Source organism: Carex rostrata, chromosome 4 (genome assembly GCF_964058835.1).
Source record: "Carex rostrata chromosome 4, lpCarRost1.2, whole genome shotgun sequence".
NCBI classification, from domain to species: Eukaryota; Viridiplantae; Streptophyta; class Magnoliopsida; order Poales; family Cyperaceae; genus Carex; species Carex rostrata.
The window spans coordinates 5,486,212-5,513,659 of record NC_135921.1 but is presented as its reverse complement, the minus strand read 5'-3'; the positions used below and the strand labels follow the sequence as shown (position 1 = coordinate 5,513,659).

General features: G+C 33.5%; 3 protein-coding genes across 4 annotated transcripts; 2 read left to right on the top strand and 1 right to left on the bottom strand.

Annotated features, from left to right (window-relative positions):
- Positions 1-155: 155 nt before the first annotated feature.
- Positions 156-12,715, bottom strand: LOC144552841 (myosin-3-like). Its single transcript, XM_078300847.1, has 25 exons — positions 12,508-12,715; positions 11,523-12,380; positions 10,924-11,025; positions 10,279-10,422; positions 9,547-9,697; positions 9,397-9,424; positions 9,014-9,179; positions 8,751-8,814; positions 8,622-8,635; positions 8,194-8,278; positions 8,012-8,115; positions 7,718-7,856; positions 6,347-6,465; positions 5,551-5,706; positions 5,376-5,465; positions 4,640-4,717; positions 4,387-4,545; positions 4,057-4,251; positions 3,626-3,831; positions 3,035-3,170; positions 2,805-2,934; positions 2,097-2,243; positions 1,527-1,627; positions 1,181-1,396; positions 156-795 (listed from the first exon to the last, which is right to left on the bottom strand). Exons 2-25 carry the CDS (start codon positions 11,973-11,975, stop codon positions 316-318), a joined length of 3,663 nt encoding a protein of 1,220 aa, XP_078156973.1. The 5' UTR covers positions 11,976-12,380; positions 12,508-12,715; the 3' UTR covers positions 156-315.
- A 3,839-nt stretch (positions 12,716-16,554) lies between these two features.
- On the top strand, positions 16,555-17,763 carry LOC144552840 (uncharacterized). The gene is made up of 3 exons (XM_078300846.1): positions 16,555-16,745; positions 16,843-16,897; positions 17,470-17,763. Exons 1-3 carry the CDS (start codon positions 16,646-16,648, stop codon positions 17,627-17,629), a joined length of 315 nt encoding a protein of 104 aa, XP_078156972.1. The 5' UTR covers positions 16,555-16,645; the 3' UTR covers positions 17,630-17,763.
- Positions 17,764-23,129: 5,366 nt separating this feature from the next.
- Positions 23,130-27,130, top strand: SPHK1 (sphingosine kinase 1). 2 transcript variants are annotated; one of them, XM_078300830.1, is made up of 10 exons: positions 23,130-23,592; positions 24,247-24,369; positions 24,459-24,559; positions 25,321-25,393; positions 25,527-25,613; positions 25,726-25,803; positions 25,894-25,964; positions 26,074-26,379; positions 26,593-26,715; positions 26,805-27,130. In XM_078300830.1, the coding sequence occupies exons 1-10, from the start codon at positions 23,235-23,237 to the stop codon at positions 27,021-27,023; spliced, it is 1,539 nt and encodes a 512-aa protein (XP_078156956.1). In that variant the 5' UTR covers positions 23,130-23,234; the 3' UTR covers positions 27,024-27,130. The 2 variants fall into 2 exon arrangements, with proteins under 2 accessions (XP_078156956.1, XP_078156957.1); XM_078300831.1 differs by lacking the exon at positions 25,726-25,803.
- The last annotated feature ends 318 nt before the right edge of the window (positions 27,131-27,448 follow it).

The following is a 27,448-nucleotide window of genomic DNA, read 5'->3' as shown; positions in this document are numbered from 1 at the left end:
CTCTTTTTATGTAAACATATATTTTCTAAAATGCTGTATTATTAATTATCTTATATAAAATGCTCATAAAAGCTTCTTCAGCATTCTCTCTTTTGCCTCAAAAGGGAATGCTCGAGCCCATCAAATTTTAACTAAGCTTCCTCAGTTCCCCTCACTTTTCCTCTGGAAAATAATAACTTATCTATTTCCATGTAATTCCCCTCAATAGTAAAAGAACTGTGTATATCTTAATATACAGAAAAGATATAAATAAAACATATACATTATTTCTAGAATACCAAACCCGAGCTTCTCGACCCCCTAAAACCTCTGAAATTACACGCATTTCGTATTCCAAACAGTGTCCCACCATCTCTTGGGACAGCTATCAGAATTAAAATGGTGCAATGCGAACTTTGCATCTCTTAACCTTCCCTTGTAATCCCTCTTCCACACTGTAAACCTCTCTTTCAACCTCCTCAACTCTGCTTCCGCATGAGCACTTACACTGCGTGTAGGCTCTGCCATCAAATTAACTACGTCCGCATCAAATGCCTGTTGCCTCTGTTGAAACTCCTTCTCCAAGTGGACCACTATTCCGTGGGGATCAACTGATGCCATGGGAGGCGTCATGGAGCTTTCCAATGGCGGGGTCGGTGGAGGGGGTGGAGTTCTCTCTGGTGTGTGGGTCCCAACTGACATAATGTCCTCTGAATCATATTGCGGGTGTACTAAAGGGGATGTGGAGTAACGGTTGACTGGTCGTATGGGTACCATGTCATTTTGCAGCCTCTTTTTAGCAGCCGCAAGGCTCATCTGCAAACATAAATTAATACTATGAATTGAAATTTTTCATATTTTTCCTTTGAATATTCTAAATGTTACAAAAATTAATACTATTAGCCTCCCACATAAAACAAAATTACATGACATTTACTTGGTAAGCCCTCCCAATCTCAATTTTCTGGCAGCGCCCATGATTTCACACTACCTTGTAAAACACGTGTTTACACATGTACAGTATTTTAGCAAGCTGAATGTAATACATACCTAATGCTAAATTTGGAGGGTATGTATAAAATTAAAACTATGCTAAATTATCAACGAATGTGGTACTCACCTATCAAGAATATCCCTAAAGTCCATGTAAAAATGAAATGCTCCCAGGGTGATTATGAAAATTAGGTAAAAAAAAATTGACCTGAAGGGAAGTGAGTTGCTTCTGCCAAATGTGCTCCATTTCCTTCATTTTTGCCTCGTAATCCTCCCACCTTTGTTCGTACTGTTTCATTGCTCGCCTAAGCATCAAATTTTCTTCCTCTTTTACCCTCAATGTCTCTTCTGCCGTTATGACTCGTCTTTCCAGTTCATTTACAACAGGTGCATTTACGTCATCATTTATGACCCCATAATTCTCCTGAATATTTCATAGACAGTTTTAGAAGTATGCATTTGCATTATTGTAGTTTTGGTGTAATCTTTTAAAGAAATGACAAATTTGTAAATACACAAAGAAAAGAACAAAAGATATATGTTATAGAAAGTACCTTAATATGAGTTTGCACTTTATGTTGGCCTGGTGTGAGTTTGATGAACTGTTTGTTCTTTAGATCTTTAAATTGCTTCCTTCCAAGCCATCCACGAATTACTATTCAAAACAAAAGGAAGAAAAAGGATAAGAACTTGACCAATTAGATGTGTGAGGGTGAGGCTATGGTACTTTGCAAAGGTCCAAACACCAATCAACATGATATTCATATGAAAATATACTTGGAGATCAAATTTTACATTGTTGTAGAATTTTTTTATTATTTTTTAAAATAAGTAGAAAATCACCTAATTTTAAAATTCTGGACAATCCAAAAGTAGTGATTTTCAATCTATCTAAAAACATAGTAAAAAAGTTCTAAGAAATAGAAAAGTAAAATCCGGTCCCCAACTACATTTTCATATATAGATCATGTTGAGCGGTTAGATTGACTGTTTGAACTTTGAAAACATAGATATGAATCCATAGTACGTGCCGGTCCGCACTTTGCAAAGTACCATAGCCTCACTCATCTTTGATCATAATTCTACTTAATGGAAAACCCAACATGATTAAATGAAAAATTTACCAGACTGTAAAACTATGATATCCTTCTGGTGATTACCAACTATTGATCGAGCTATCCTACGGCGCACATAACTTTGTATGAGAATAGCAGCCCTCCATCTCTTGACCATAGCTTGATACTTCATCCTTGTTCTTTCACCTCTTAAAACTATTATCAATTTAAAAGGAAAACTGTAAAGAGATAATATCAAATGCGCAACTACCAACAAAGCAAAGGATTAGAATAAAACAACTGCCATTTGTAACAGACTAATTGTACTTTCTGATACTGCCAGATAAAACTTCAAAAAGTTTTGCAAATAAGAAGCAATATCTACATTAAAAAGGTGTATTCCAAAATTTTCCCTAATTTTCCCTAATTTTATTATGACTTTTTTCTTATGACCAAAATGCAAATTAAAATCAAATAAAGAGGATTAATGTGTTGCATTGCAAGAATAAATGACATGGTTAGAAAGATATTTGCTTGAGTCAAGATCAAGAAGTCAGGGGCAATTTAGTGATAAGTCTCTTTAATCAAGAGCCATTTTATTAGTTAGATGTTGTTTGGGACTAAAACCCAAAGTCTGGCTTTATTTGCAAATATGAGAATGATTTGTGCAAAAACAGTAAAAAATTTAGGCATAATTTGCAAAAACACCACGTGCAAAATAAACCCCAACTGTTGCATCAAAAATTTAGTAATGAGAAATTGAAAGATAGAGAATACATGTTTGCAATGTGGTTGCACTTTTTCTTAGCACTTGGTAATCACGGCGAGCCCGCATGCCCCGAAATACTTTTTGAGCCCACATAATGCCTTGTACAACTCGGCTTCTACATTCTTCCAACACAGAAATCTACAAACCGCATAGACAAGTAAAACAAATGAAATCACTTCTAGTATTACCAAATGATAAATGACAACTGACAAGGCAAATGTGATAGTTTTTAGAATACCTGACCAGATCGAAAAAATATCTTGGTGTACCCAACCTGGTACATCTCAGGATGTATATTAAATTGTTGAAATATGGCAACTGAGATACTGAGTGGTTCTTGAGATGATGTCGGTCCAACAAGCAGAAATCCAAATCTGTGGTTGAAAAGACAGGAACGGAAACTTCAATACTTAATTACATTTTGCACCTTTGGTATTTTCATGTTGTTAAAAGGTCCTGCTAATGGTACTTTCTGATTTATGTAATTTTAGATTGAGTGAGGCTTAATATCTCCCTTTTTAAAGTCCAAACAGTCGATCCGAACCGTGCAACATGATCTTTATATGAAAATATACTTTAAGACCAAATTTTATTTTTTTCAGAATTTTTTTATGTTCTTTTAGATAGAAAATCAGTCGATCTAAATATTCTACCTATCTTAAAAATAGTAAAAAAAATCTAAAAATGTAAAATTTAGTCACCAAGTACATTTCTATATGAATATCATGTTGAACAGCTGTTTGAAATTTGAAAACAAACATATGAAGCCCCATAGTACCATGGCCTCACTCTTTTAGATTAGTTGGTTATGAAAATAAACTAGACAGACCGTTCAGCAAATTGCTGATGTGTGAAATTGGTCGGGTACCCAGCCCTGGAGATGCGAACCACCTCAAGCACACCACAACATCTGAGTTGATGTGATACAAGCTCAGAGTCAAATAGACCAGCTCTATGCCTTGAATTTGGTTTTATGCATCTTATGAAGTGTGGAGTTGTGCCCTCCAACTGTTGCATCAGCTTGAACAACTGTGCCTGAAATTCATGTAGATCAAATTGCTTTTGGATTTGAGTCGTGCACAAAAAAAAAAAAAACTGAATTAAGTAGTACAAAAGATGGATAAAGCATAGTATAAATGTAATACCCCCATTATGCTGTAGATAAGTAGATTTTTGCAATATTATGCTTCAATTAGAATCCCTCCAAACAAGATTTAAGTTAAACGAGAGGTTGAGGCTCTTTGATATTTCAATTTTTACCTTAAATTTTGTACTAACAGTTTGTTTTTGTGCAGACAAACTTGTTCTGCGGCTGGATTTCTTTTGAGGTGCACTGATCATATTGGATGCCAATAATTTCGGAAGCTCACTCTGACACGATAGAAGCAAATTGATGGACTCCGAGTGAAGTGGGTCCCGGTTTTTCTCCAAGAATCCACTCGCATCATAGCTTACCTAACACCAAAAGAAAAAAGTTAGAATAGTCTTTAGGAAATTTCATGTAAACCCCTTCAAGACCTCAGAAGGTTGTCAAGGACATTATATTACTCTGTACAATGAAGCAAAAATAAAGCAAATTTATAAAGAAACCTCGCCAGCATAATGGCAAATTCCAAAAGTTCCCCCTCTTTCAGCTTTGAAGCAAGGATTGGAGTTTAAGTGACCAGTGATTTTATTTGCAAAAGTTAGGTCTGTCGCCTTAGGAAATGTCGACTCTTCATCCAGTAGTGAAAAAAGCCCTAGCGGTTTCTATCCATGAGAAAAGCTAATAAATAAACATCGTTTGCTTTGCTTTATATAAGTTTTCAGATTTTCTATAGTTACTAGCACAAAATAAGTATACCTTTTCAAATAGGTTTAGGCAATCCGTATTATCCACGAATTCAACATTGGTCCAATCAATTCCATCTTCCATATATTCCTGAAACAGAAACATCATAATTGAGAATATACATAAAAACAAAAGGTCTTTTGCAAATAAACACCAAACTTCTCCTGTTAACAAATAACCCCCAAAAAAAATTCTTGTTTGCAGTTAGCATTTTATTTCCAAATATTATATCCATTTTTTGCTGATGACACCCAATATTAGTTATGCAATGGTTGAGGTATGTTCCCTCAAAAAAGACAGGAAACATGTCCCTATCTGCTGCTGCTCATGCGAGAAAGATGGATTCTACTACTCATATGCAAAATGTCAAATCTAAACAACAATTTCAATCAAATTCCAGACAGCTCAGATTTAAATAGCAGGGACCTGTGCTATCTAGGTATAAAAAGCAATTGAAAAATATCTAACAGGAAACCAGCTTTCTAAATTGACAAATTTACCCCAAACATAATTGTCAACTCTATAGACCAGACGAAGCAAAATTTTAAATGCTGATTGAGACTTGTTTTAACTACATCAAAAGGCTTGCTGATTTGCCGGAGTTAATGTAAAGACCGGGTTGAGGACAATTTTATTTATTTTGCTCAATGTTGGGCTTATGTTTGCAAAAAAACAGTGAAAATTGAGCGTGGATTGTGAGAAGGGGGTGTCGGATGTTAATTTCAAAATTATAACAAAAAAATAGTACCTCCTGCTCAAGCTTGAAAAGGTGCCGGTTAAAGTGCTGTTGTAGCCTTTCATTGGCATAGTTAATGCAAAATTGTTCAAATCCATTCTTCTGCATTATTAATAAGAAAAAATAATTATTTTTTTTCTAGAATAACATAAGTTCATATGGGGCTCATAAAATAATTTATACGCACGTAGAAAGATTCAAAACCGTAAATATCCAAAATGCTGATGGATCGGCCACTGCAGCAGTTATCTCCTATTTCAAGAGACTTGTTTATTTTCTCCACTAGCCAATCAAATAAGCTCGCATATATGGCCTTTGCTAGTGCATCCCTACCATCAGTTGCCTTTTGAATGAAAGGGGAAAGAAAAGGATCTTAAAGATGATGGCTAATTTCATGTATGCCTCATGGGCAGTCAACAATATTATGTACTTCCATGCAATAAGAAATATTTTACATGGTAGTATAAAACATAGAAAAAATAACACATGCACAAAACTTTTGAAGTAAGGAAGAAAGAACAATATCTAATGAATTTCTTACTTTAGGGTTATATGGCCATACACAAGACTTTTCTTTCTCTGTCACTATGCTATATGTGTTATTTTGACATTTTGCAGGGTTATACTTACAATGTGTGGCAATTTCTTAAAATTCTAGGGTCTTTTATGCTTATTTTCTAGAATTGTCATATAACTAGATAAGAAAATTGATTTTTGCTTTACATATGGATTGTCCTATTTTGATTTAGAGAATATAGTGGTATTGATCAATACCAGTAGATGAACTCTTGTATCTGGTACTAGTTTATTGGTACCGATAAACACTGTATGAGGTTTTCATTTTATTGGAAATCGGTGGATATTTCCACTTCTTTCAAAAAAAAAAAAAAAAAAAAAAAATACTTCAAATGCACCCAAAAATAAATTAATATTTGAAATCACAACTAAATTAATTATGTAAAAGTCACTAGGAGAGAGAATACCTGAATTAAAGTAAGCCTTTGCAAAATATGGTCACTTCCTGCATGAATTTTGTGGGTGGAGAGAGCAGATTTCAAGTCCGTTCTTTTGCATCCTAATAACTTAGCTGCATTTGTCAACCCTGCCAATTCATGGATTAAATAACTGTAATTAGATGTTCTGAAAAGGATGGATCCATAGAAGATCAAGGTAACTTGGGTTGGGTTTTTTTGGGTTTATTCTCAGGTTATGTTATTTCAGTTGCAGAGTAAGATTCAAGTATGGATAAATAGAATTGTCTTCATCAGAGTATTCAAATAGATCAATTTTGAGAAGTTCAGGTAGTTCCACTTTCCAGAGGTGGCCATTTGACAGGTGAGGTCCGGTTTCTGGTCATCCGGATTTTGATCATTTTCTTATGTCAGGTTGCCCAATCATCTGATGGGATAGATAGGATTTCATTTGGATTGATGCAGTGTTTTAGGTCATTCGGCCTTGAGTCATGTTTGATTTTGAGGCATTCAGCTTCAAACCGACACGTGTTTCATGTCATCTCAGATAGAATTCGAGTCGAGTTCAAGTCATTTGCCTTTTCAGACAAGTTCGTGTTGCGGATCAGTCAGATCCAAATCAATTTTAAAGCATGGGTCCATTGTGTATGGGTAGGTTCAGGTCAATGTGATTCAGATAATTTCAGGTAGCAGGTCAATTGTTTCAGGTGATGACTGGTGACAAATAGGTTGGAACTTTTGGTTTCAAATACATGTTAATTATTTCTGGTCCCAACTCCAATAACACAATCATGTTTATTTTATTTTTTTTGGAAGTGCAACACATGCAACTGTCCGTATAATGACTATCCCAATTGGGCTATTACCACGTGTCAAATGTTTTGAATCTTTTGATATATTGCAGTGATATTTCTATACAGAGTAAGAGCAGAAGAGGATCAAGCTTAAGTGAACAAGCAACTATGGAACTAACTATAAGGCTATGGTACTATGCATAGCATGGGTTGGTCTGTACTATGGATCAATATTTCCGTTTCAAAGTCCAAATAGTCGATCTGAACCGCTCAACACGATCTCCGTATGAAAATGTACTTGTAGATCAAATTTCATATTTTTTTTACAATTTTTACCTTTTTTTAGATAGGTAGAAAATCACTTTCTACAAATTCTAGACCATTCAAAAATAGTGATTTTCTATCTATCTAAAAAATAGTAAACAAATTCTAAAAAATGTAAAGTTTAGTTTGCAAGTACAATTTCATATGAAGATCATGTTGAATAGTTCAGATTGACTATTTGAACTTTGATAACGAAGATATTGATCCATAGTACGGACCAATCCGCGCTATGCATAGTACCATAGCTCACTCAAAGGAAGTTTACCTTCACACGAAGCAGCCTCAACATGATTTTCGTTATCAATTACAGAAAATTTTATATTTCCCAACCATAAAAGTGCAGATAGCGTTGAAAACACCTTCGTCTGATCTTCTTTCAATATCCCTACTGCATCCAATGCTTTCTGATAATAAATAAGCAACAACAATAAGACATAATATCATAAATATAACAACAACAAAAACAAAAATCGGATTGCTAGTGATTAGTAAAATTCTTAATTATCATTTTTATAACTTGAAAGATATATCTTAACAACAAATTATGTTCTTAATTTACCGTTAACAACCGAAACTGCTTAGCATCATCAACACCGTCGATTCTCAAGCAATTACCCTTTTTCAAATAATCATACTCCATTGCTTCTTTTATTTTCAATTTATCTGAAGCATGAAAGAAAATTAGATAAAGGTACAGTAATAAGATCTAATAAAATTCGACTAGAGAATAAATATATTTACCTTTTAGGTCAGGCGGAGCACCAGCACATAATTGATAGAAAACATGATATGATCTCTCACCTGATGCCCTCTGTACTACCCTAGACTGTTTAATAAACAAAATTTATAAATTATGTATATAAATTTTGTTAAAATAAAGGTTTTTGCAAATAGAATCCATTAATTGATCGTACTTGCCAATAACACTCAAATTTTCTCTTGTTTACCGCTAACAGCCACATGATATTTCTGAGGGACTTGTCAACAGCTTTAATCCACTCAGTGTGACATAAAAGATACTCTCGTGTTTATGAATAAGTTATCAATAAACGGCTATAAATTGCAAATATGAAAAATTTGCGATCTAATATAGTGGGGTATACTTAGTACAAAGCTGTAAAAATTACACTGAAGTAAATTTTTCAAAACCATGTGGAAGTTGTTAGTACCTTCTCCAGCAAAACTGCTCCATGTTGCAAAAGCACATTACAGGAGAAAAACAAATCTGTTAGGGATTGTTTAAGTCTGCAGTCAAAATTATGCTTAATTTTAAAAAGCGATAAAACTATTATCCGTACATGTCTGAATCTGGGCTCCACAAATCTTTCCAATTGAAGAAAAATGAATTTCAATCAGTTTCCCCTACAAATAAGAAAATAAATAACAATTCAAAAACTAAAAAATAGAAAAATATCATAAGATGTTGCATGCCCCTGTAAAATTGAAAGAGATTGAGTCTTGCTAATACTTGCTATGTTCCGAATGGTTGTATGACATATTTGTGCTTTGTCGGGCATTTATCCATTTATTATATTTTCTTCATAAACAATAACAAACTTACAAACCGACTGGAGTTGTTGTTTCTTGAGGTTTTAGCATTTCCAAAAGCCTCCAAAATGAAATTGCTTTCTAAAATCTCAGACTCCATTCCACTCTCGCCCCCTAGAGCTGCTAAGTAGTGCATTGCAATCTTGGCTGTCTCCGTTTTCCCGGCCCCACTCTCCCCACTGCAATACAATAGTAGTTGTGATGTACTTTGCATGCATACCCTTGAATAATTTAAGATTATGAGGCACATTCCCCAAGTAAAGACTATGCTGTGCATCTTTTCTGAAAGAGTTTTAGTAGTCTATGCAAATTAATAGTGCCTTACCAGTTAGGATTTACACCTATACATTAATGCGTACCATGTAGTGATCTGAGGAGAAAAGAGGACAAGTGTACCTAATTATGATAGATTGATTAATCCCATCTGCAAAATTAAAAATATGCATCAGAAAAAACCTAATCCAGCTAAACAACTACATTCACAAATCCACAGGAAAGATAAAGTAATAAAATGGCATGATTTGAGAGTAAAATTACCAATCTAACCTCGCATCATTCCAGTAACTGCAGCATCTGCTATTGCATAGACATGAGGGCTGTCCGTTTGTTTTTCTCTATAGGCTGAGATGAAATCTTTACCGTACAACGGCACTGCTTTAAATGGGTTTATTGCAACCAAAACATGTCCTGCTTTTGTCTAGAAAAAAAAAAGGCAGAGATCAATCCAAATTGGCACCAAAAGGTAAGCAACCTTTATTACACGTCAACCGTTTTATTAAAATTTGTTTACTTTTAGTTTGGTAAAGTTCAGGATTCAATCTCAGATATTGGCAAAACCCATGGTCAGGTCACATTTATGGTTTTTTTATTTTGTTATTGACCTAATGAATTGGTGACACCTGTTCTGCTCTGGCCTGGTATTAGGTACAGTCCCGTCAGGTACTGGTAAGAACTACTAACTTTTTAGTTTTGGTCCTGTGTTGTTTTAGTGATAGTTGTGGAAATAAACATAGCTCCATGTTGGACCATGAACAATATCAAAATATCACATAATTTCTAAAAAGTATACCCTTCCTTTGTAACTCTATGATTCTATGTAAGGAAGAAAAAAGGGTTACTTTTTTAATGCTTCACCATAAATTTGTGAAAGGAAGTATACGCTATTTTCCATGTCTTCTCAGTTGGAAGGTTTTACATGATATTTGATCTTTTCATGAACACACATGAATATATTCCATAAACAGAAAAAGGATGAGAAAAAGGGAATGTTGCACTTACATAAACACAGTTCTGAGTGAATCTGACATGAAGATTGTGCAAAACAGAGGGTTCATTTAAGTAACTGAGTTGTATGAGATCATCAATTCCATCCAATATACTGGGATTTGCTGGCAAAAGCACCTCAGGAGACACCTTCATACCCTAAGAGGAATAACCGTGACTAAGTTTTCAATTTTATATCACCTAATTTCAATTATTAAAGGACTTCAATCTGAATGATTTTTATTTGTCAAAAATATGCCCAAAACTGTACCATATTTGCAAATAACAATCATCACTTGTCACCTTTGCAATAAGCACAATTGTGATTTGCATTGCCCATGAGTTATTTGCCTACATGGCAAATAACTCATGACATGTAAAATAAAGGTTGAGTCAAAAAAGAAAACTGTTAGCTATTCTTCTCAAAAAGAAGGAAATGCCACTATAAGCATCTGATATTGATTTATATCATTTCGGAGCTATTTGATTTTATTAATTTTTGGCTGATAAAGAATATAAAAGGCACAGCACTCTACCCTACCATTACATACCATTTTGTAAGAGACAATCAGATTCAATCTAAATGATGAGAATGTCGTGAAAATTTTGCAGCGGTAATTATAATTTGTTTTTGAATTTATGCAAGGAAAAAGAACTCACTTTCCCATTGGAGAGCAAAATTTCAGATTCATCATCAGATAGTGATTGAATCTTTCCTGTCTCCCATTTCCCCTCTGGAACCCAACACCACACTCTCAATCTCTGAAATTTACGAAACAAACAATACTAAAACCAAAGACAACAAATCGAACTTTTCTCAAAAGGCAAAGAGTGAGGCTATGGTACTTTGCAAAGCACAGATTGGCCCATATTATGGATTCATATCTAAGTTTTCGAAGATGAAATAGTCGATCCAAACCGCTCAACATGATCTCTATATGAAAATGCAATTGGAGACCGAATTTTACTTTAAAAAAAAAAATTACTGTATTTTTATATGGGTTGAAAATCACTACTTTTGGATGGTCCAAAAATTTTAAATTAGGTGATTTTCTACTTATTTTAAAAAATAGTAAAAAAAATTCTAAAAAATATAAAATTTGATCTCCAAATACAAATTCATATGAAGATCATGTTGAACGGTTCGGATTGATTGTTTGGACATTAAAAACAAAAATATGGATCCATTGTACCGATCGATGTGCACTTTACAAAGTATCATAACCTCACTCAAAGGTAATTTTTTTGATGGAAGTTACCTTCTTAAGCGCATAATCAAGCGTGTCAAACAATCCGAATTGCTCATCAATTGGAAATGCTGAGAGCACTGGGCTATTAGGAGACACCAATACCTCAGATTTCTCCTCAATCTCCACTTGCATGCTTTTGAAGTAAGGCGAATCCACTTCCTTCCTCTCATTTCTAGAATGTCTTTTACTTCCAAATAAACCACTTTTAAACACCACCTCTTTGTTGCTTTCCAAGGCACTTATTTCTTCCCTTTGGGGAGAATCAGTCTCGATTTTGAGCGAAGGTGGTTTAAACTTTCTAGAAGCTGGGCGGCGACCCCGCGTGACAGGTCTAGCTGGCAATGCTGGCAGTGTATCTCTTGGCTGATCACCTCCTTTTATGAGGGATTCAAGCATTATTTCTAAAGAGCTAAGACGCGGTGGAGGTGGGCCCACCGAGGAAGTGTTAGTAAAAGATCGCATTGTGCTTTTGCTGTTTCAAACCTCCTGATTTAGAAATTAAGAAGTTGCAAACTTGCAATATCACAAAACCAATCCCTCGAATACTCCAATTTTGTAGTAGACCCTCGAAAAACTCCAATCAGAACCATAATTGGTCTCAGAATCAGAATTCAAGAAAGAAACTTTAAAATTGAGCACCATAACCGTATCTCAGCATAATCAAAGATTCAGACCGATGAGCAACACGAGTTTACATTGAACCTTCGGCATGAGTTGGGATTTTACAAAAGGGGTTTGATTGCATTTCTACACGAGTAAGGATTAAGTTGACTTCTGCCTTTGAAATCGATTTATGCATGAAAATAAAAAACACCCACTAAATTCTCTACCAAATGCAGCTCGTCAAGTAACAAACCACAGGTTTTGCTGCATTCCAATCATTGTAACTTGCATTATTTACGAGATTGCAAAAAAAAAGGAAAAAATAAATAAATCAAAGCTTTCAAATGAGGTAAAACGAAAAGAGAAGAGAGATTTTGACGCAGTCTCTAACCTGATAAACAAATCAGAGACTCCAATACAGCTGCGTTCTATGTCAAAGTCTCAAGGAGAAAGAATAAATCTGAATTTTACTAACTTGTAATTTCGTATAAATATATAAATCTAATCGAAATCAAAGTATGGAACTAGAAAATATAGAGCTGGGCTAGAAGCTCTTCACTTTGAAGCAAAAATTTCTCTCATCTTTGTCGCTTCCTCTCGAATTCAAATTTCCGGCACAAGGGAAGGGACCCATTTCAGCAATTATTTTAAGGAAGCGGGGCGGTAAATTCGGTCCAATGCCGGTCAGAGCCGTCCGATCCGCATTGATTTCGTGCGGATCAAGATCACACGAATCTTGATATAAATTGGACGGATAAAACCGTACTTCGGACCGAGTTTGGTCCGATGCCCATCGGACTGCTCCCACGGAATTTTTTTGCTTATTTTTTCTACTACCAAACAATTTTGTCAGAAGGTCTAAAAGACCCTCCGAATTCGTTATATTTTACAATATCAGTTTAAGTGTTTTGTGGAGGTTTCAATAGGAGGTTATTTTTGTTAATATCTGACCAAATAGTGGGTTTTAAGTTAGTATGGATATGATACAGATTAGCTGAACCGTTGGATACGAGCGGCTGCATGGTATCGAGACTGCGACTTTGTTTGGAGCCAAATGACGAATTTACCCCTCGATTATCGTTAGTGTTCCCGCACAAAGCTCCAGTTCTTTTTATTGTTTTTTATTGCATCCATGCAGGGGATATGCTACTGAGGTACAAACAGCAAACACGAAACACGTCATTTACAAAAGTAGAATCTTTAATTTTCCTTCCAAATAATTTCGAACTTTCATTTTCTATTAAATTTCAGTGTATAACTGAGATACGTAAAACCCAGATATGAAATGCTTAATGCGAAAAGATATAGTTATTTATATATACATTGAATTTTCACCATCAAGCTCAGGTGACAATGCAAAGTGACAGCATCACACCGTCCAAAATTTCAATTAGAATATCAATTGTGTGCCAATTCATAATTTATTATTACTTGAATATTGAAAATGACCTGTATTACGTTGATTTATTAATAATATCTAAATCATTAAATTAATACCGGAAGCTTTATAATAAATAATATCACACAAAATAGAGAGATAATATATGGAGGTACAAAATTAAATAAGAGGAGGGTTCAAATGCATCCAAATTTTTGTGCACCCAAATGCAGCCTATCCTTTTTCTCCGTTTTCAAAGTCCGAATAGTCAATCCGAACCGTTAGATGCAATCTATATATTAAGATGTGCTTGGAGACCAAATTTTACATTTTTTTTGGAATTTTTTTACTATTTATTAAGCCACTTTGAAAAATCGCTGATCCAATGGTCCAGAAAATGTAAAATCAGCGATTTTCAAAGTAGCTTAATAAATAGTAAAAAAATTTCAAAAAATGTAAAATTTGGTCTCCAAGCACATCTTAATATATAGATCACATCTAACGGTTCGGATTGACTATTTGGACTTTGAAAACGGAGAAAAAAGATTTGAAAGATAGGGTGCATTTGGATGCACCAAAATTTGGATGCATTTGAACCCTCCTCATTAAATAATTATGATATTTGCTCAGTATAAAACTCAATAATTAATTTGTCGGGACCAAACTATGAATATTTTGACAATATAAACTCTCAAAGCTATATAGGTTTACTTTTTCATGCACTAAATATCATATGCTTACACTAAACATCACATGTTATAAAAACGAAAAAGGAAATGCAAAAATAATATTTTTTACATTCAAAACTCAAATAAATAATTTCTTGTAAATATTAAACACTTGGATAATTTAACCACCCATCTCTACTTCGAAACATAGTCACAAGATTCACGAGTTATTCGCGAATTAAACTCGAATAATTTGTTTTTTTGGTGATGTCGAACCGAACGCCGAATTATTCGTTTGACCAAACTTTGATTGAATTAAACCCGAATAATTCACCAATTTTTTCTGAATTTCTTTCATAACATTATTTTTGTTTTTTTTTTGTTCTCTTGCAGGACCGAGACATCTGATCCGAATCATTCCCGAATCACAAATTTTTGTCATCACCAAACCGAACCCGAATAATTCATTTATCACTATGCTTCAAAATACACACACATATGATAGTCCAAGAGAATCCAATGTCGACAATTGGGATCACAAAATAACGTGTTGAATTTGATAATGATATAACATGCCATTACAATCATGAACTTTAATTCTCAAAATCTCTCGTGGAATCGTGAAGTACAACATTTTTTTTTATTTCCTACATAACAGGATGCACAACACTACCCACCCACGTTAAAACAGTTTTAAAGTAAAGTAAACATTTTTTTAAGATCTCAGCATTTCATTTTAAAGTAAAGTAAACATTAATAACGAGTAGTAAACTGGGCCAGATCTGAGCATTTCATTTTTGTTTTTTCAAAATTTGGTGGATAAACTGGGCTCAATTTGTAATATATATATAGTATTTTGGGCTTTGAGAACTAAGTGCTTGACAAGTCCATATTCTCCAGTCAAGAATTACATCGTGTTGTGCTCTCCTAAACGAGAAGGGGAAATTCTCTGGATGAAAATTAAATAAACACTGTTTAAAATATTTCTAAATGACAATGTGAATAAGAGAGATTTCATTAATTTTGAAAAGAGTGGCACTTTTAGACTTCTAAAATTTCGAATATAATAGGGGTTTTATAAATTATGAAAATAGTAACATCTTTTTTTTTTCTTTTTCTTTTTTTGAGGAAAAGTAACATCTTATTTATAATTGTTGGTTTTGTTTACTTGTAAAGTTGTAATATGATATCTGTACTTTAGTCACGCCGTGAATAAATATGATGTGATTTGTCAAGTCTGGTTAGATTTGATCATATGTAGTCACATTTGATCATGTTTAACTTCTTCTTCTTTTTAATTTTAAGTTTGTTATGGAAGAAAAAATCAGAAAAATATAAAAAATGTGAAAATTTGTAGATGTCAAATAAAGAAAAAATATTTGAAAATATATGCGACAAAAATAAATTTCTTATCAAAATATTAAATTATTGTTTGAAATGCCCCATTGCTTCATGCTCCAACCATACCCTAACATTTTTATCTTCGATTTCAAAGTTCAAACAGACGATCTAAACCGCTCAATGATATCCATGTTAAAATATGATAGGAGATCAAATTTTATATTTTTTGAAACTTTTTTACTATTTTTAAATATAGATACAAAATTATTATTTTTAGATGATCTACAATTTCCTGAAAAACAATGATTTTTGTCTTAAAAAATAGTAAAAAAATTTCAAAAAATATAAAATTTGATCTTTAAGCACATTTTAACGTAGATATCATGTGAAGCAGTTCGGATCATCTTTTTGAACTTCAAATTTGAAAATAAAAATATTAAAGTACAATTAGAACATGAAATAATAAGATATTTGAGCACTCATTAGAGTAGAACTAGGGTATTCCTAAGTTCATCAAGTTTTTTGGTGAATTCAAGTCTAAAATCCATCGAATTGGCTCTAAATGATGAATCCGAACCGTTGAAATCCGCCTAACTTACGAGTGATGTGTCTACATGTGAAATTTAAACATTCGAATTAATTTAGTATAAATTCAAGCGGTCAAAATTAGAAGGTTAATAAATTAATTTTAATGCATTCATTTTTTGACCACTTGACTCTATGCAAAATTAATTTTAAAAATAAATATTTTTACATGTAAACGCATCACGAGAATTTTAATGGTTCAGATTCATCGTTTGAATCCGTTCGATGGATTTTAAGAACACCCTAGTTCTACTCCACTCATTATCCAGACATATCAGGCCTCATGATTTGGAGGCGGAAAACTCCCGTAAATCTGAACTGGAGACGACCAAAATTTATATTAAGAATCATGAAACTGGGATAAACTGTTCGCACTTGATACGGACGAATCATGAAACTGGGATAAACTATTCGCACGAATTTTGATGTATATCAAACGCCTCTAACATCACATCGGACGGCCCCGGATTCCAAGAGTTTATTACCCTTCTACTGGGGCGGCGAGAGAGAGACGCACAACGAAAAACCCTAACCTAGATCGAGATCGAAGTGCGATCATGGCGAAGAACAGGAACAAGAAGAAGAACAACAACAGAGGAGTCGCTCCAATGGATACCTCGTCTCAAGGCTTCGTGACGCTGCCTGATGCTCCTCAACGTATAAATTCGTCTCCTCCTATTTCTCATCATTTTTTCAATGGTTTTGTTCGTCGTTAGTTAAATTATTTCCTGACTGTGTTGTGAAATTGTTGCAGCTATGGATACTACTGAGGGAAAAGCAGTGAACCTTGGACCATCTTCTATCAGTAGGTAAGAATTACTTCTTTTTTTTAACAAAATAATCAATTTTCCTGCTTATTTAGAATTTTTGTTACCTTTCCGAAATACTTATATCGGTATTAGTATTATGGATTTATGGTATCTGTGTTAAGAGTACCAAACTTAGTATCTTATGTTATTGTTTCTGTACCTAGTTTCATTATTTTTTACCAAGACCAGTACTGAAATTAGTGTAATTGCTTTGTCCCAATACCTAGTGGTATGGTCTGTGTACCAGTTCCAGCAGTAAAAATAATGTCATGATTTGTTCTTCTACCGAGTTTTATAATAATATGCACCCAAGACCACTACTAAAACATGCATGGACCATTGAAGAGTTGCATTGGTTGAGTTGCATTGTTCTGCTAACAAATTTGACCAAATCAGGTTTGCACCAGCACATTAATAGGTCGGGTTTGACCAATTGGAACTGAACAGATGATTTGGCTTTCCAATTATCCTAACGGGTTGTCTTGGGGTAACAATTGGGAGGTTTTGATTCTTTGTTCACTGCTTTTCGATTTGGCTTTCTTCTAATTATTTGTATATTGTCATGAGAATAGGAAAATAAACAAGGGGCCACAAGTTAGAAGGACGAAGAATGTAAGAAAAATGAAATCAATTGCACGTGCAGTCTCTATAGGCGAGAAAAAGGAGGAAAAGATTGTTAAAAATAAAACTAAGAAGCTCAGAATTCAATCTGCCAAAACATTGTATGATTGAGTGATTCCAAATTATTCTTTTCTTGGTTATTTTATGTATGAAATTTTGTCTCTGGTTACATTTTAATTTTTAACCTCGAAATCTGGTTTCTAACTCTTAGGGAACTATTAAAGCATTGTATCATGTTGCATCAATCAAATTGTATGGGCATTGTATCCATACCAGGAAATCTGGTATGGATAATGTTTTGATAAGAATAAGATAGGTCAAGTGAATATGCAACCATATTGTAGACAATCATGGGCATGTCAGTGATTAATGAAGGCGTTCTGCGCGAATCTCAAAGCTCAAATAATACTGGCTCCCTACATCACCCCGAATAGGCACCGCCCACGGAATTCGTATCCTCTGCATTAACTCAAAAGGGTATCTTGAGTTAATGAATCTTGATCATCTGATGTGTTTTAAGATTCATGTAGACTAGATCTGCACTAATATTTAAGATCTCTATGTCATAAGCTGAGGCCGAATTGACTCCATTCAAAATCAGACGGTTGAGATTCATTAACTCAAAAGATTTCTTTTTGAGTTAATGAAGGATACGCACTCGGCGTTATGTACACAAAATTAGATATTTAATGCAGATCCGATAAAAGATTTTAATATAATATTTTAGACTGCATCCTGGTTATCTGGTAAGCGCTCACAGTGACTCAGTCCCTGTACAAATTGAATGTGACTTATGACATGGTCATAACGGCAGATCCGGGCCGTCCTTTATTGATTAGTGCTTCTGAACTGAATAAAGATATTAACATTTTTATTTTGGCTTCATGCAGTGCACAAATCATGTGTTTTGTTTTGACTATAACGTGTCATTGTGCGCTCTATATGTAGCCAAAACAACATTGTTATTATCTTTATCCTTCTGATTTGTTCAGCTGAAAAGATTTCCCTGAATTGTATGGTGAAAGGTCAGATCTTGTTTTCATTGTTGGGTGAGTGGTCAACGGATGGAAGTATCTTCCGAAATTTTTATTAATATAAAAAATATATATATAATTTCAGAAACTATTCAGATTTTCGTATTTTTTTCGAAATCTACCCAAATTGCAAAAAAAAATTTGCGGTAATTCAGTCTAAAATTGCAAAAAAAAAATTGTGGTTTTGGAATTCCAAAACTGCAAAAAAAAAATTGCAGTTGCAAAATAAAAGAAAATAAAAAATAGAACCGCTATAAGTTTTACCGGTTTTGCATTTTTCATATTTTTTTTAGTTAAATAAGAAATCATTATAATTTATTTATTTTTGGAATTGAAATATTTTATATATTTCTTTGAAAATATATGGAATACTATATAATTTTATTTATTAGAAAGACTGCTACAAATAATCCGAATCAATATTTTTCATGCCGAATTTTTTGCGGCTATAAGAAATATTAATATATTTCTTTATGTGTCATTGAAAAAAAATAAAAATGTTTAGATTCTGAGTTACTGATCGCGGTTTAAAAGTCACTTTAAGATACTACAAAAAATATTGTGATCCTTCTAGTACATTTAATTTTTAAAAGTTGTATCTATTTTTGAAAAAAAAAAAATTTAAGATAAATTGTTATTCAAAAAGAATTCTCAAAATAGATACAACTTTTTAGAAATTAAATGTACTAGAAGGATCACAATATTTTCTGTAGTATCTTAAAGTGACTTTTAAACCGCGATCAATAGCTCAAATTCAAAGCATATTTTTTTTTTTCCCAAAAACTCATAAAATAATATATTAATTTTTCTTACCGCCGCAAAAAATTCGGCATGAAAAATGTTGATCCGGGTTATTTGTAGCAGTCTTTCTAATAAATCAATTTATAATTCTATCTATTTTCAAAGAAATATATAAAATATTTCTAATATTTCAATTCCGAAAATAAATAAATTATAAATATTTCTATTTAACTAAAAAAATGAAAAATGCAAAATCGGTAAAAATTATAGCATTTTTTTTTTTGCAAACCGTAAATTTTTTTTGTGGTAATTCAGTTTAAAATCGCCAAAAAAAACTTGCAATCTGAGTAGATTTCGAAAAAACTCGAAAATCTGGATAGTTTCTGAAATTTAATATATTTTTTATATTAATAAAAATTTCAAAAGCATCTTCATATCTTTACCTGTTAAGTTAACAAAAAATAATATTTTTTTCCGTATTCGATAAGCTAATGAAAACAAAAAGAAAAAACCTCACCCGTATGTCTTAATCCCATGATACAAATAAACACTCATTTTCTCATATTCTCATAATTAATTCCATGCATTCTGTACCCATGAGTTCCTACTTTTTTAAAAGTGAATTTTCATTCTCATTCTCATTCTCATTCCGTAATCCCGTGGAATTGAGATCAGTTGAAATTTCAGCTCCGATTCCAGGTTCCTGAAATACCTCCTCTCTCCTCTTTCTCATAGGAGAGATGAGAGAGATAGGCAGAGAGGAGGTATTTCAGAACCTGATATCAGAGCTGGGATTTCAGCAGATTTGGACTCAATCCCGTAACATCCGAACACGTTCTAGTACAATACGGATTATGAAAACATATAAAATGATGTTATTGAATAAATATACAAGAGTCATAAATAAAACTAAATCATATTATGGTACTATGAATAGGGTGAGGCTATGGTACTATGTATAGTGAGGATATCGGTACTATGCATGGTGACATGGTGTGAATTTAAATATATAGAGACTAGATTGTGGCTATGGTACTATGCATAGTGTGAATTTAAATATATCTAGAGTGAGGCTATGGTACTATGCATAGTGTGAATTGATTTATACTACGGATCAATATTTTTTTTGTTTTTTAATAATTATTGTATAGAATAATTAGTATAAAATAATCTTTACATGTTATATTAACAGAAAACAAAATCTATCTTTATTTGTACCCGACAAACTAAGAATCCGTATCACTCTAGGTACCTAAGGTGCAAGCAGGAAATCCGGACCGTTTTTTTAGCTTGGTACAAGCAGACCTCTTACAGTCATATTAGGGACTGGATTAAATTAGATATGGATGAAATTAATCTGGACCGTTTATTTTTTAAAATTGTATCTCAGATACGGGGGGACACGGACTCACAAACTAATGAAAAAATAGCTCACCCGGGTCCGTCTAATCGATGTTTGGAGTTTGGACCAGCAACAACTTTCTACGTCTGCAACAGAATTCATATTTGTTTTGTGAATTGAAGGATGCAAAATATCAACTACTTATATCACACTATTAAATGCTTGCACTATTGCACCACTTTTAGGACCGCACGCTTGTCATATAAGTTCGAATCACGACAAAACATCGTTTTCATTGATTCTAACTTCTAAGATACCTTCGAGTTGTCTTCATTGCTTATAATTGTACCATAAATACATTCGCGAGAATAAAGTTTGGTTCATCCAACAAGCATTAGCATTAATTTAATCCAAACTTTCTAAGTGTTTTCGTGTCACAGTGAAAAAAACGGTCCGAATCTTATTCTACCAGGTTAGAGGTTAGGTATCTGACTAGTTCTGAGTTCGTGGATTTTCTCTCTGATTGGTAGTTCGATTTTATATTTTAAAAATAATAAATTAGATACAATATCCGTATTTTTTTTTTACTTTACGTACACCTTAATTAGCCGATTTTTTTATTAATCGAAAATAAATATATGCATATATTAAAAGTAATAAATTAGATACAATATCCGTAATTTTTTGTTACTCTATGTACACCTTAATTAGCCAATTTTTTTATTAATTGAAAATAAAAATAAAAAATTTCGCGAAAGAGAATCGTTTTGCTGAAAATTGAAATCTAGGAAAAACGGGATGATTTATCCCGTCCAGCTATAGTGTCTGGACGGGATAAACCATCATGTCCCGTCTAATACTATAGCAATTTAACTTAAAAATATATATCTTGAACGGAATAGATTATCCCGTCTAATACTATAGCATTTTTAATTTAAAAAATGCTACAGTGCTAGACAAGATAATTTTTTTTTCTACTTAACCAGATTAGCGGAGCACTAATCTAGACGGAATGGTTTATCTCGTCTAGACACTGTAGCTAGATGGGATAAACTATTCCGTTTTTTTTAGATTTCAATTTTCAAGCAAAACGATACCCTTTTCCAATATTTTTTAATTTTATTTTCGATTAATAAAAAAATCGGCCTTAATTAGCACTCTTTCTATATTTGTAAACGCCCTGTGTTTACAGTTGTGAAATATGGAATAAAATATGCGTTGGAAATCAAACAAAGAAAATTATATTTTCCCTTTCACATCACATCAATGTGTCCTCACCTAAAGAAAATTCAAGTGTCATGCATAGAATAAATACTATCGAGATCTAGAAGGAAAACACGAAAATAAATAAGAATTATTGAATGGGAAAAAAAACATGAAAAAACAACTTTTATCTCTTTTTAATTACGTAAGCACTTAGATATACATATCTTTTTTTATAGCTTATCGACTTTCCTTGTCACATTTTTTTTAATATCCTTAGAACTGAATTAAGTACTTCAGTGTGTGGTTGAAGACGTGCACGCATTGTTGCGTTCTGAATAACAACCATCTTATCTTTAAATCATCAATTAAAAGAAAAAAAAAATGGTAATTGGCAAAAAAATAAAATAAATAAAATAAAGAATTTGGTAAATAAATACTGAGCCTCTTGGGATAATTAACACCTATTTTTTTAAAAGGACAATAACTTTATTGTCTGAAAAATCGTTAAAATTTCATCTTATACATAATTCTCTATTTTCACAAATAGACAAACTATATATATTTAAAAAATAAATTCTGCATAAATTTATTTATTTTTAAAAATTACATTAGACGAGAAATAAATGAAATAGCCATAATTAGCAACCATCTTTTAAATAACTTCGAAAAGATAAGCTGTCACAAATAAAAAGGGTAAAGTTTGACTTCATGAGCACTAATTATGTGCTTTTTTATTTTATATCTATTGATTTGATCATGTCAAATTAATTCTGTCAATATCTATCCAAGGAATCAAAAAATGGGATGGCAGTTTTGACTTTTGACAGAACGATTGGTAGCAGGTTAGCAGACCAGTAGCCAGCGGTTGTTACATCAAAATCAAACTCCTACTTCTCCGCAAGGTAATAAATCTGCTGTTATTCCCTGAGAATAACAGGAACCTGTTATGCCGATCCTAACCATTCAAATGTTTACTAACACTAATCTCAACGAATAAATTTTTCATATACAAATCTTGACGAATACCAACAGTTAGGATCGAATAACAGGTTCCTGTTATTCAAGGAATAACAGCAGATTTATTTCATCTCCGCAAAACGCGTGCAGCACATGCGACCTGAATACAGAATACCTGATGATACATCAAAGTTTACAACCAATTCGCTGTTTCAACCCGAATCTGAAATGAACGGTCTGATCAAACTCTGGTCTTCCTGATGTTTCCAAAGGGCCCACGAAACTCACTCGCTATATGTATTTCTACACAGAATCTGATACAAGGAATCTGATCAAACTCAGGATTTCCCTGCTTTTGTTCGTTCTGCACAAAGTGCAAGCACCTCGCACTTTCTCTCATTTTTTGTGAACTAAAATACAGAAAACGAGAGCAGCAATGGCAGGGGAAGAAACTCTGTTGGAAACCCAAGGTATAACCCTAAAAGAGGATGTACGGATTAACGGCGTCGATTACGAAGCGACCCTTGCGGTGAATGGCGATCTTGTGTGGCGCTCGGCGGACGCCTTCGCCGGAGTGAGGCGTCTCATTTTGGATAAGGAGGTTTTGGGGATTGAGTTGAGGGGGACGATCTTGACCGTCCGATCGTTCGTCGAGGAGATCAAGGAGGCTTCTTGCTTGGGCGCGGGAAAGCGGGAGGTGAAGAGAGTGAGAAAAGACTATGTGTTTGAGCTGGAGACTGAAGAGAAAGGGATGATTTGGGGAGATAGATTGAGCGCTTGTATTGGCTCTCTAGGTATGATTTCCTAATTGAAGCTTTAAAATGTTTACAGATTTATGCTGCAATCGTCACTCTTGCACAAATTTTGCAACATAATCTTTGTCTTGCTGAATTGCATGTAAATTATCAGCTATACCGTGTTGCATTCTGCTCTTATTGTATTGATTTTTTTTTTTTTATAACGAAACAACCAAATAATAAATTTTTGAAAAGTAAAAAGGAAGTACTGAGATGTATATAATGTGATAGAAGGGTTTGATATACTCACAAGTAAACTGTAATACAATTAAGAAAATGAAAATAGTGCCAGGATTTTGCAATATGAGGTTTTCCAAGGACTATTAACTTAAATCAAGCGACGGGATAAATTATCTTCTACCTTTACTTGATATTTCTATCCTGTAGAGGTATTAAATGCTTCATTAATTAGATAGTTAAGGAACCCATCAAATATTTTTGTTTTCTTTTGATCAGGAATAGGAGGGGCCCGGGGATTGGCTATGTGCGAATTAACCTTTTTCTTTACCAAATCTAGTTATATTTATATGACTGATTTGACCAAAATGGGATATTTTTTGGATCTAACAAAGTAAATTCAACACAATTTGTTTAATTTGGCATTTACTCTTAGTTTTTGATACATTATATGTGTCCTTCTTCATGTAAAAGGTCGGCCAAAAAAATTGTATATAATTGTGAACCCTTTTGGAGGGAAGCAATGTGGAAGAAAAATATTTGCAAATGAAGTAAAGCCTCTTTTGGATGCTGCAAATCTCCTATATACTGTGCAAGGTCAGTGCTTTTTCATTTTTCTTTTGTTGATCTGGTTTTTTAAATGCTAAATTTGTACCGATCTTTTTGTAACATGTGCTGTTTTCTAGAAACCGATTATCAGTTGCATGCACAACAAATTGTGGGTTCGCTCGATATCAAGAAATTTGATGGAATAATTTGTGTTAGTGGTGATGGCGTTCTTGTTGAGGTTAGTATTTTTTAAATTCTCTTAAACTTATTTACTTCTTTAACTTAAAATACACACACACACACACAAATTATTAAGCTTGATGCAGACAAAGGAAACTGACATTTTAAATCTTGTTTAATTTGGGTTTTATAGAGAACCTAATTGTCTTATTCTTGATTTCGTTCTTGAAATCAAATGAAACCAGGCTTTACAATATAAAATGTTCCATGAGTTACATGTAGAATAGCTTGTATGAAATCTTCTTATTAAGACGATGGATTCTATACATGTATTGCCCAAGTTTATCTATATTATCAAGGTGATGTGTTTGAATCTATACAAAGGCACCGTAATAACTTAAACAAACATATCATGGTGATGCATCCAAGTGGATGGGCACTCACTGAAGTAGATTTCCTATTTATTAAGTAATTTTGTGATTTTCTAGTATCGGTACAAGTTAAACAATTCATTCCGATTTGACAAAATTATGATTTCTTATATGTTTTTGACCACGTCAATTCGTTCAATGTACCCAATGTTTCATTAAATAATACAATCACATGGGTGACATGAGATATATCATTTTGTTTACATTTAATTGAGATCCTTTTCATTTATGTGTTTCTTTATTTGCATTCAATCTTCATGACACTACAAATATTGTTGCTTAATGCTTCCAAGACCAGGTTGTATTAATGTGGGTATCTGCAGATCTGAACACCTTGACAAACAAAATTATTTTATCATAACCTTTTTTTATGTTAATCTTTTGCTAGGTGGTGAATGGCTTATTGCAGAGAGAAGACTGGAACAAGGCCATTAAAGTGCCACTTGGCATAATCCCAGCAGGTTTAATTTCTCATCTCTACTTCTACAACCTATTTTTCTTTTGTATATTTACTTGTCAGATGGTACCTAAACCGCTATTTTAATACAAAATTAGGCATCGCAGAAAAAAAAAAAATTGACCTTTGTATTTTAGGATCTGGAAATGGGATGGTAAAATCTCTCTTGGATTCTTCTGGGGAACCATGCTCGATATCGAATGCTGTGTTCTCAATTATCAAAGGTATTACTATTTTCAATTATTTTCCATGTTTTATTCTTGTGAGAAACATATATGCATAGTTCTTTCTTTTCATAACTGTTCCCGTGCTCGTTTTATGATAATGTGATGATAGGTAAAAAGCGTGCGCTTGATGTAGCATCTGTCATACAAGGAGAGACCAAATTCTTCAGTGTGTTGATGCTGACTTGGGGTAAAATAGTATTACCAATTAAAAGCTAAAAATATTTATATGATAGTCACAGTTGTGTTGTTTTCGTATATTTAATTTTGTATAATACAGGCCTTATAGCTGATGTCGATATAGAGTCCGAGAAGTATAGGTGGATGGGAAGTGCTCGCTTTGACTTTTATGTCAGTCTCTCTCTCTCTTTCTCTCTCCAATGTTTACAACCTCTTCATTCCCATTTCAAAGCATATAAATATGAGTTGAAAATAAGACTTCTGTTTTATTTTTATGCAGTCCTTTCTCAGGATAATGAATTTGAGGAAGTATACTGGAGATGTCCAGTTTATCCCGGCCCCAGGATATGAATCGATTGGGGTGCCACTAACCCAAACAGAGGAATCAAATAAGCATGATGACCCCATTTTGTCCCCAGGGGGCAAAGTGGGCAATGATAAAACTCTCCAGTCAAAGAGATACCAAGGACCCTCTGTTTCAATCGAGGAGTTGCATTGGAGGTCTATAGAGGGGCCATTTGTGTATGTTTGGCTTAATAATGTGCCCTGGTGTAACCAAGATGTGATGCAAGCACCTAAAGCTAAGGTTGGTGAAATTAGGTGTTAAATTTATTTTGGAGCTTTTTGTAAATCCAGTCCAATTTTTTTGGCACATATCCCAAAAAAGGAGATTGTTAAGAAATAATTTTACTGAAAATAAAAACAGACGGGGCTATTTTTGCAATTAAGTACTTCAACATTTCTTTTTGATAAACCTCCAGATTGTAAAATCAGTAGTTGATTTTTTGAAAAATTACAGTTTTCAGATGGCTACTTGGATGCTGTGATAATAAGAGATTGCCCGAAGTCAGTGCTCTTAAGCCTAATGCTCAAGATGGGTGATGGCTCTTTCGTCAGTTCACCTTACGTCACCTATATCAAGGTAAACTTTGGTTTGATCTAACCCCTTCTCATTAAATGAAATATAATAGAAATTGAGAAATGGTACCCTGATGTGAATTGACTTGGCAGGTTAAGGCATTTCGATTGTCGCCAGGTCAGCGAGTAGGAAACCCTAGAAAAGGGGGGATAATTGATGTTGATGGAGAGGTGATAGCAAGAGGAGATGTAAATTTATCATCACTCAATGGAGATGATAAACCAAAACAAAAGCAATACCTTATGTCTTACGGGCCCACAATTCATATTACTATTGATCAGGGTTTAGCAACCATTTTTTGTCCTAACTAACAAGCTTATAACATTACTACTTCGTACATATTTTTTCTCAATATCTGTCTAACCTCTGTTTTGTGTAAAGAAACCCAGTCCCATAAATGTATTTGATTCATGTCCTGCGTGTTGTGTTTCAATTTATGATTCCATAATTTTTCATGGAGAATATGACAAGGTGAACACATGTTACACGAAAAACTCATGTATCAATTGATTTTATGAAAGAGAGCAGTTTGCACACACAAGGTTTCTTACTGTATACTGCGTACTTTCTTGTTTGCTTAATTCTTTTAATAAGAGAGCAACGATTCTGTTTAAAACCTAGAACAGTGCTTATTACTTGGTAATGTTCAAAATAATAGAATCACCATATTTCCATGCAGTTGCTTTTGCAATGTTAATTGTATGTGTGTTCATATTAATTGTAATTGTTATGTCAC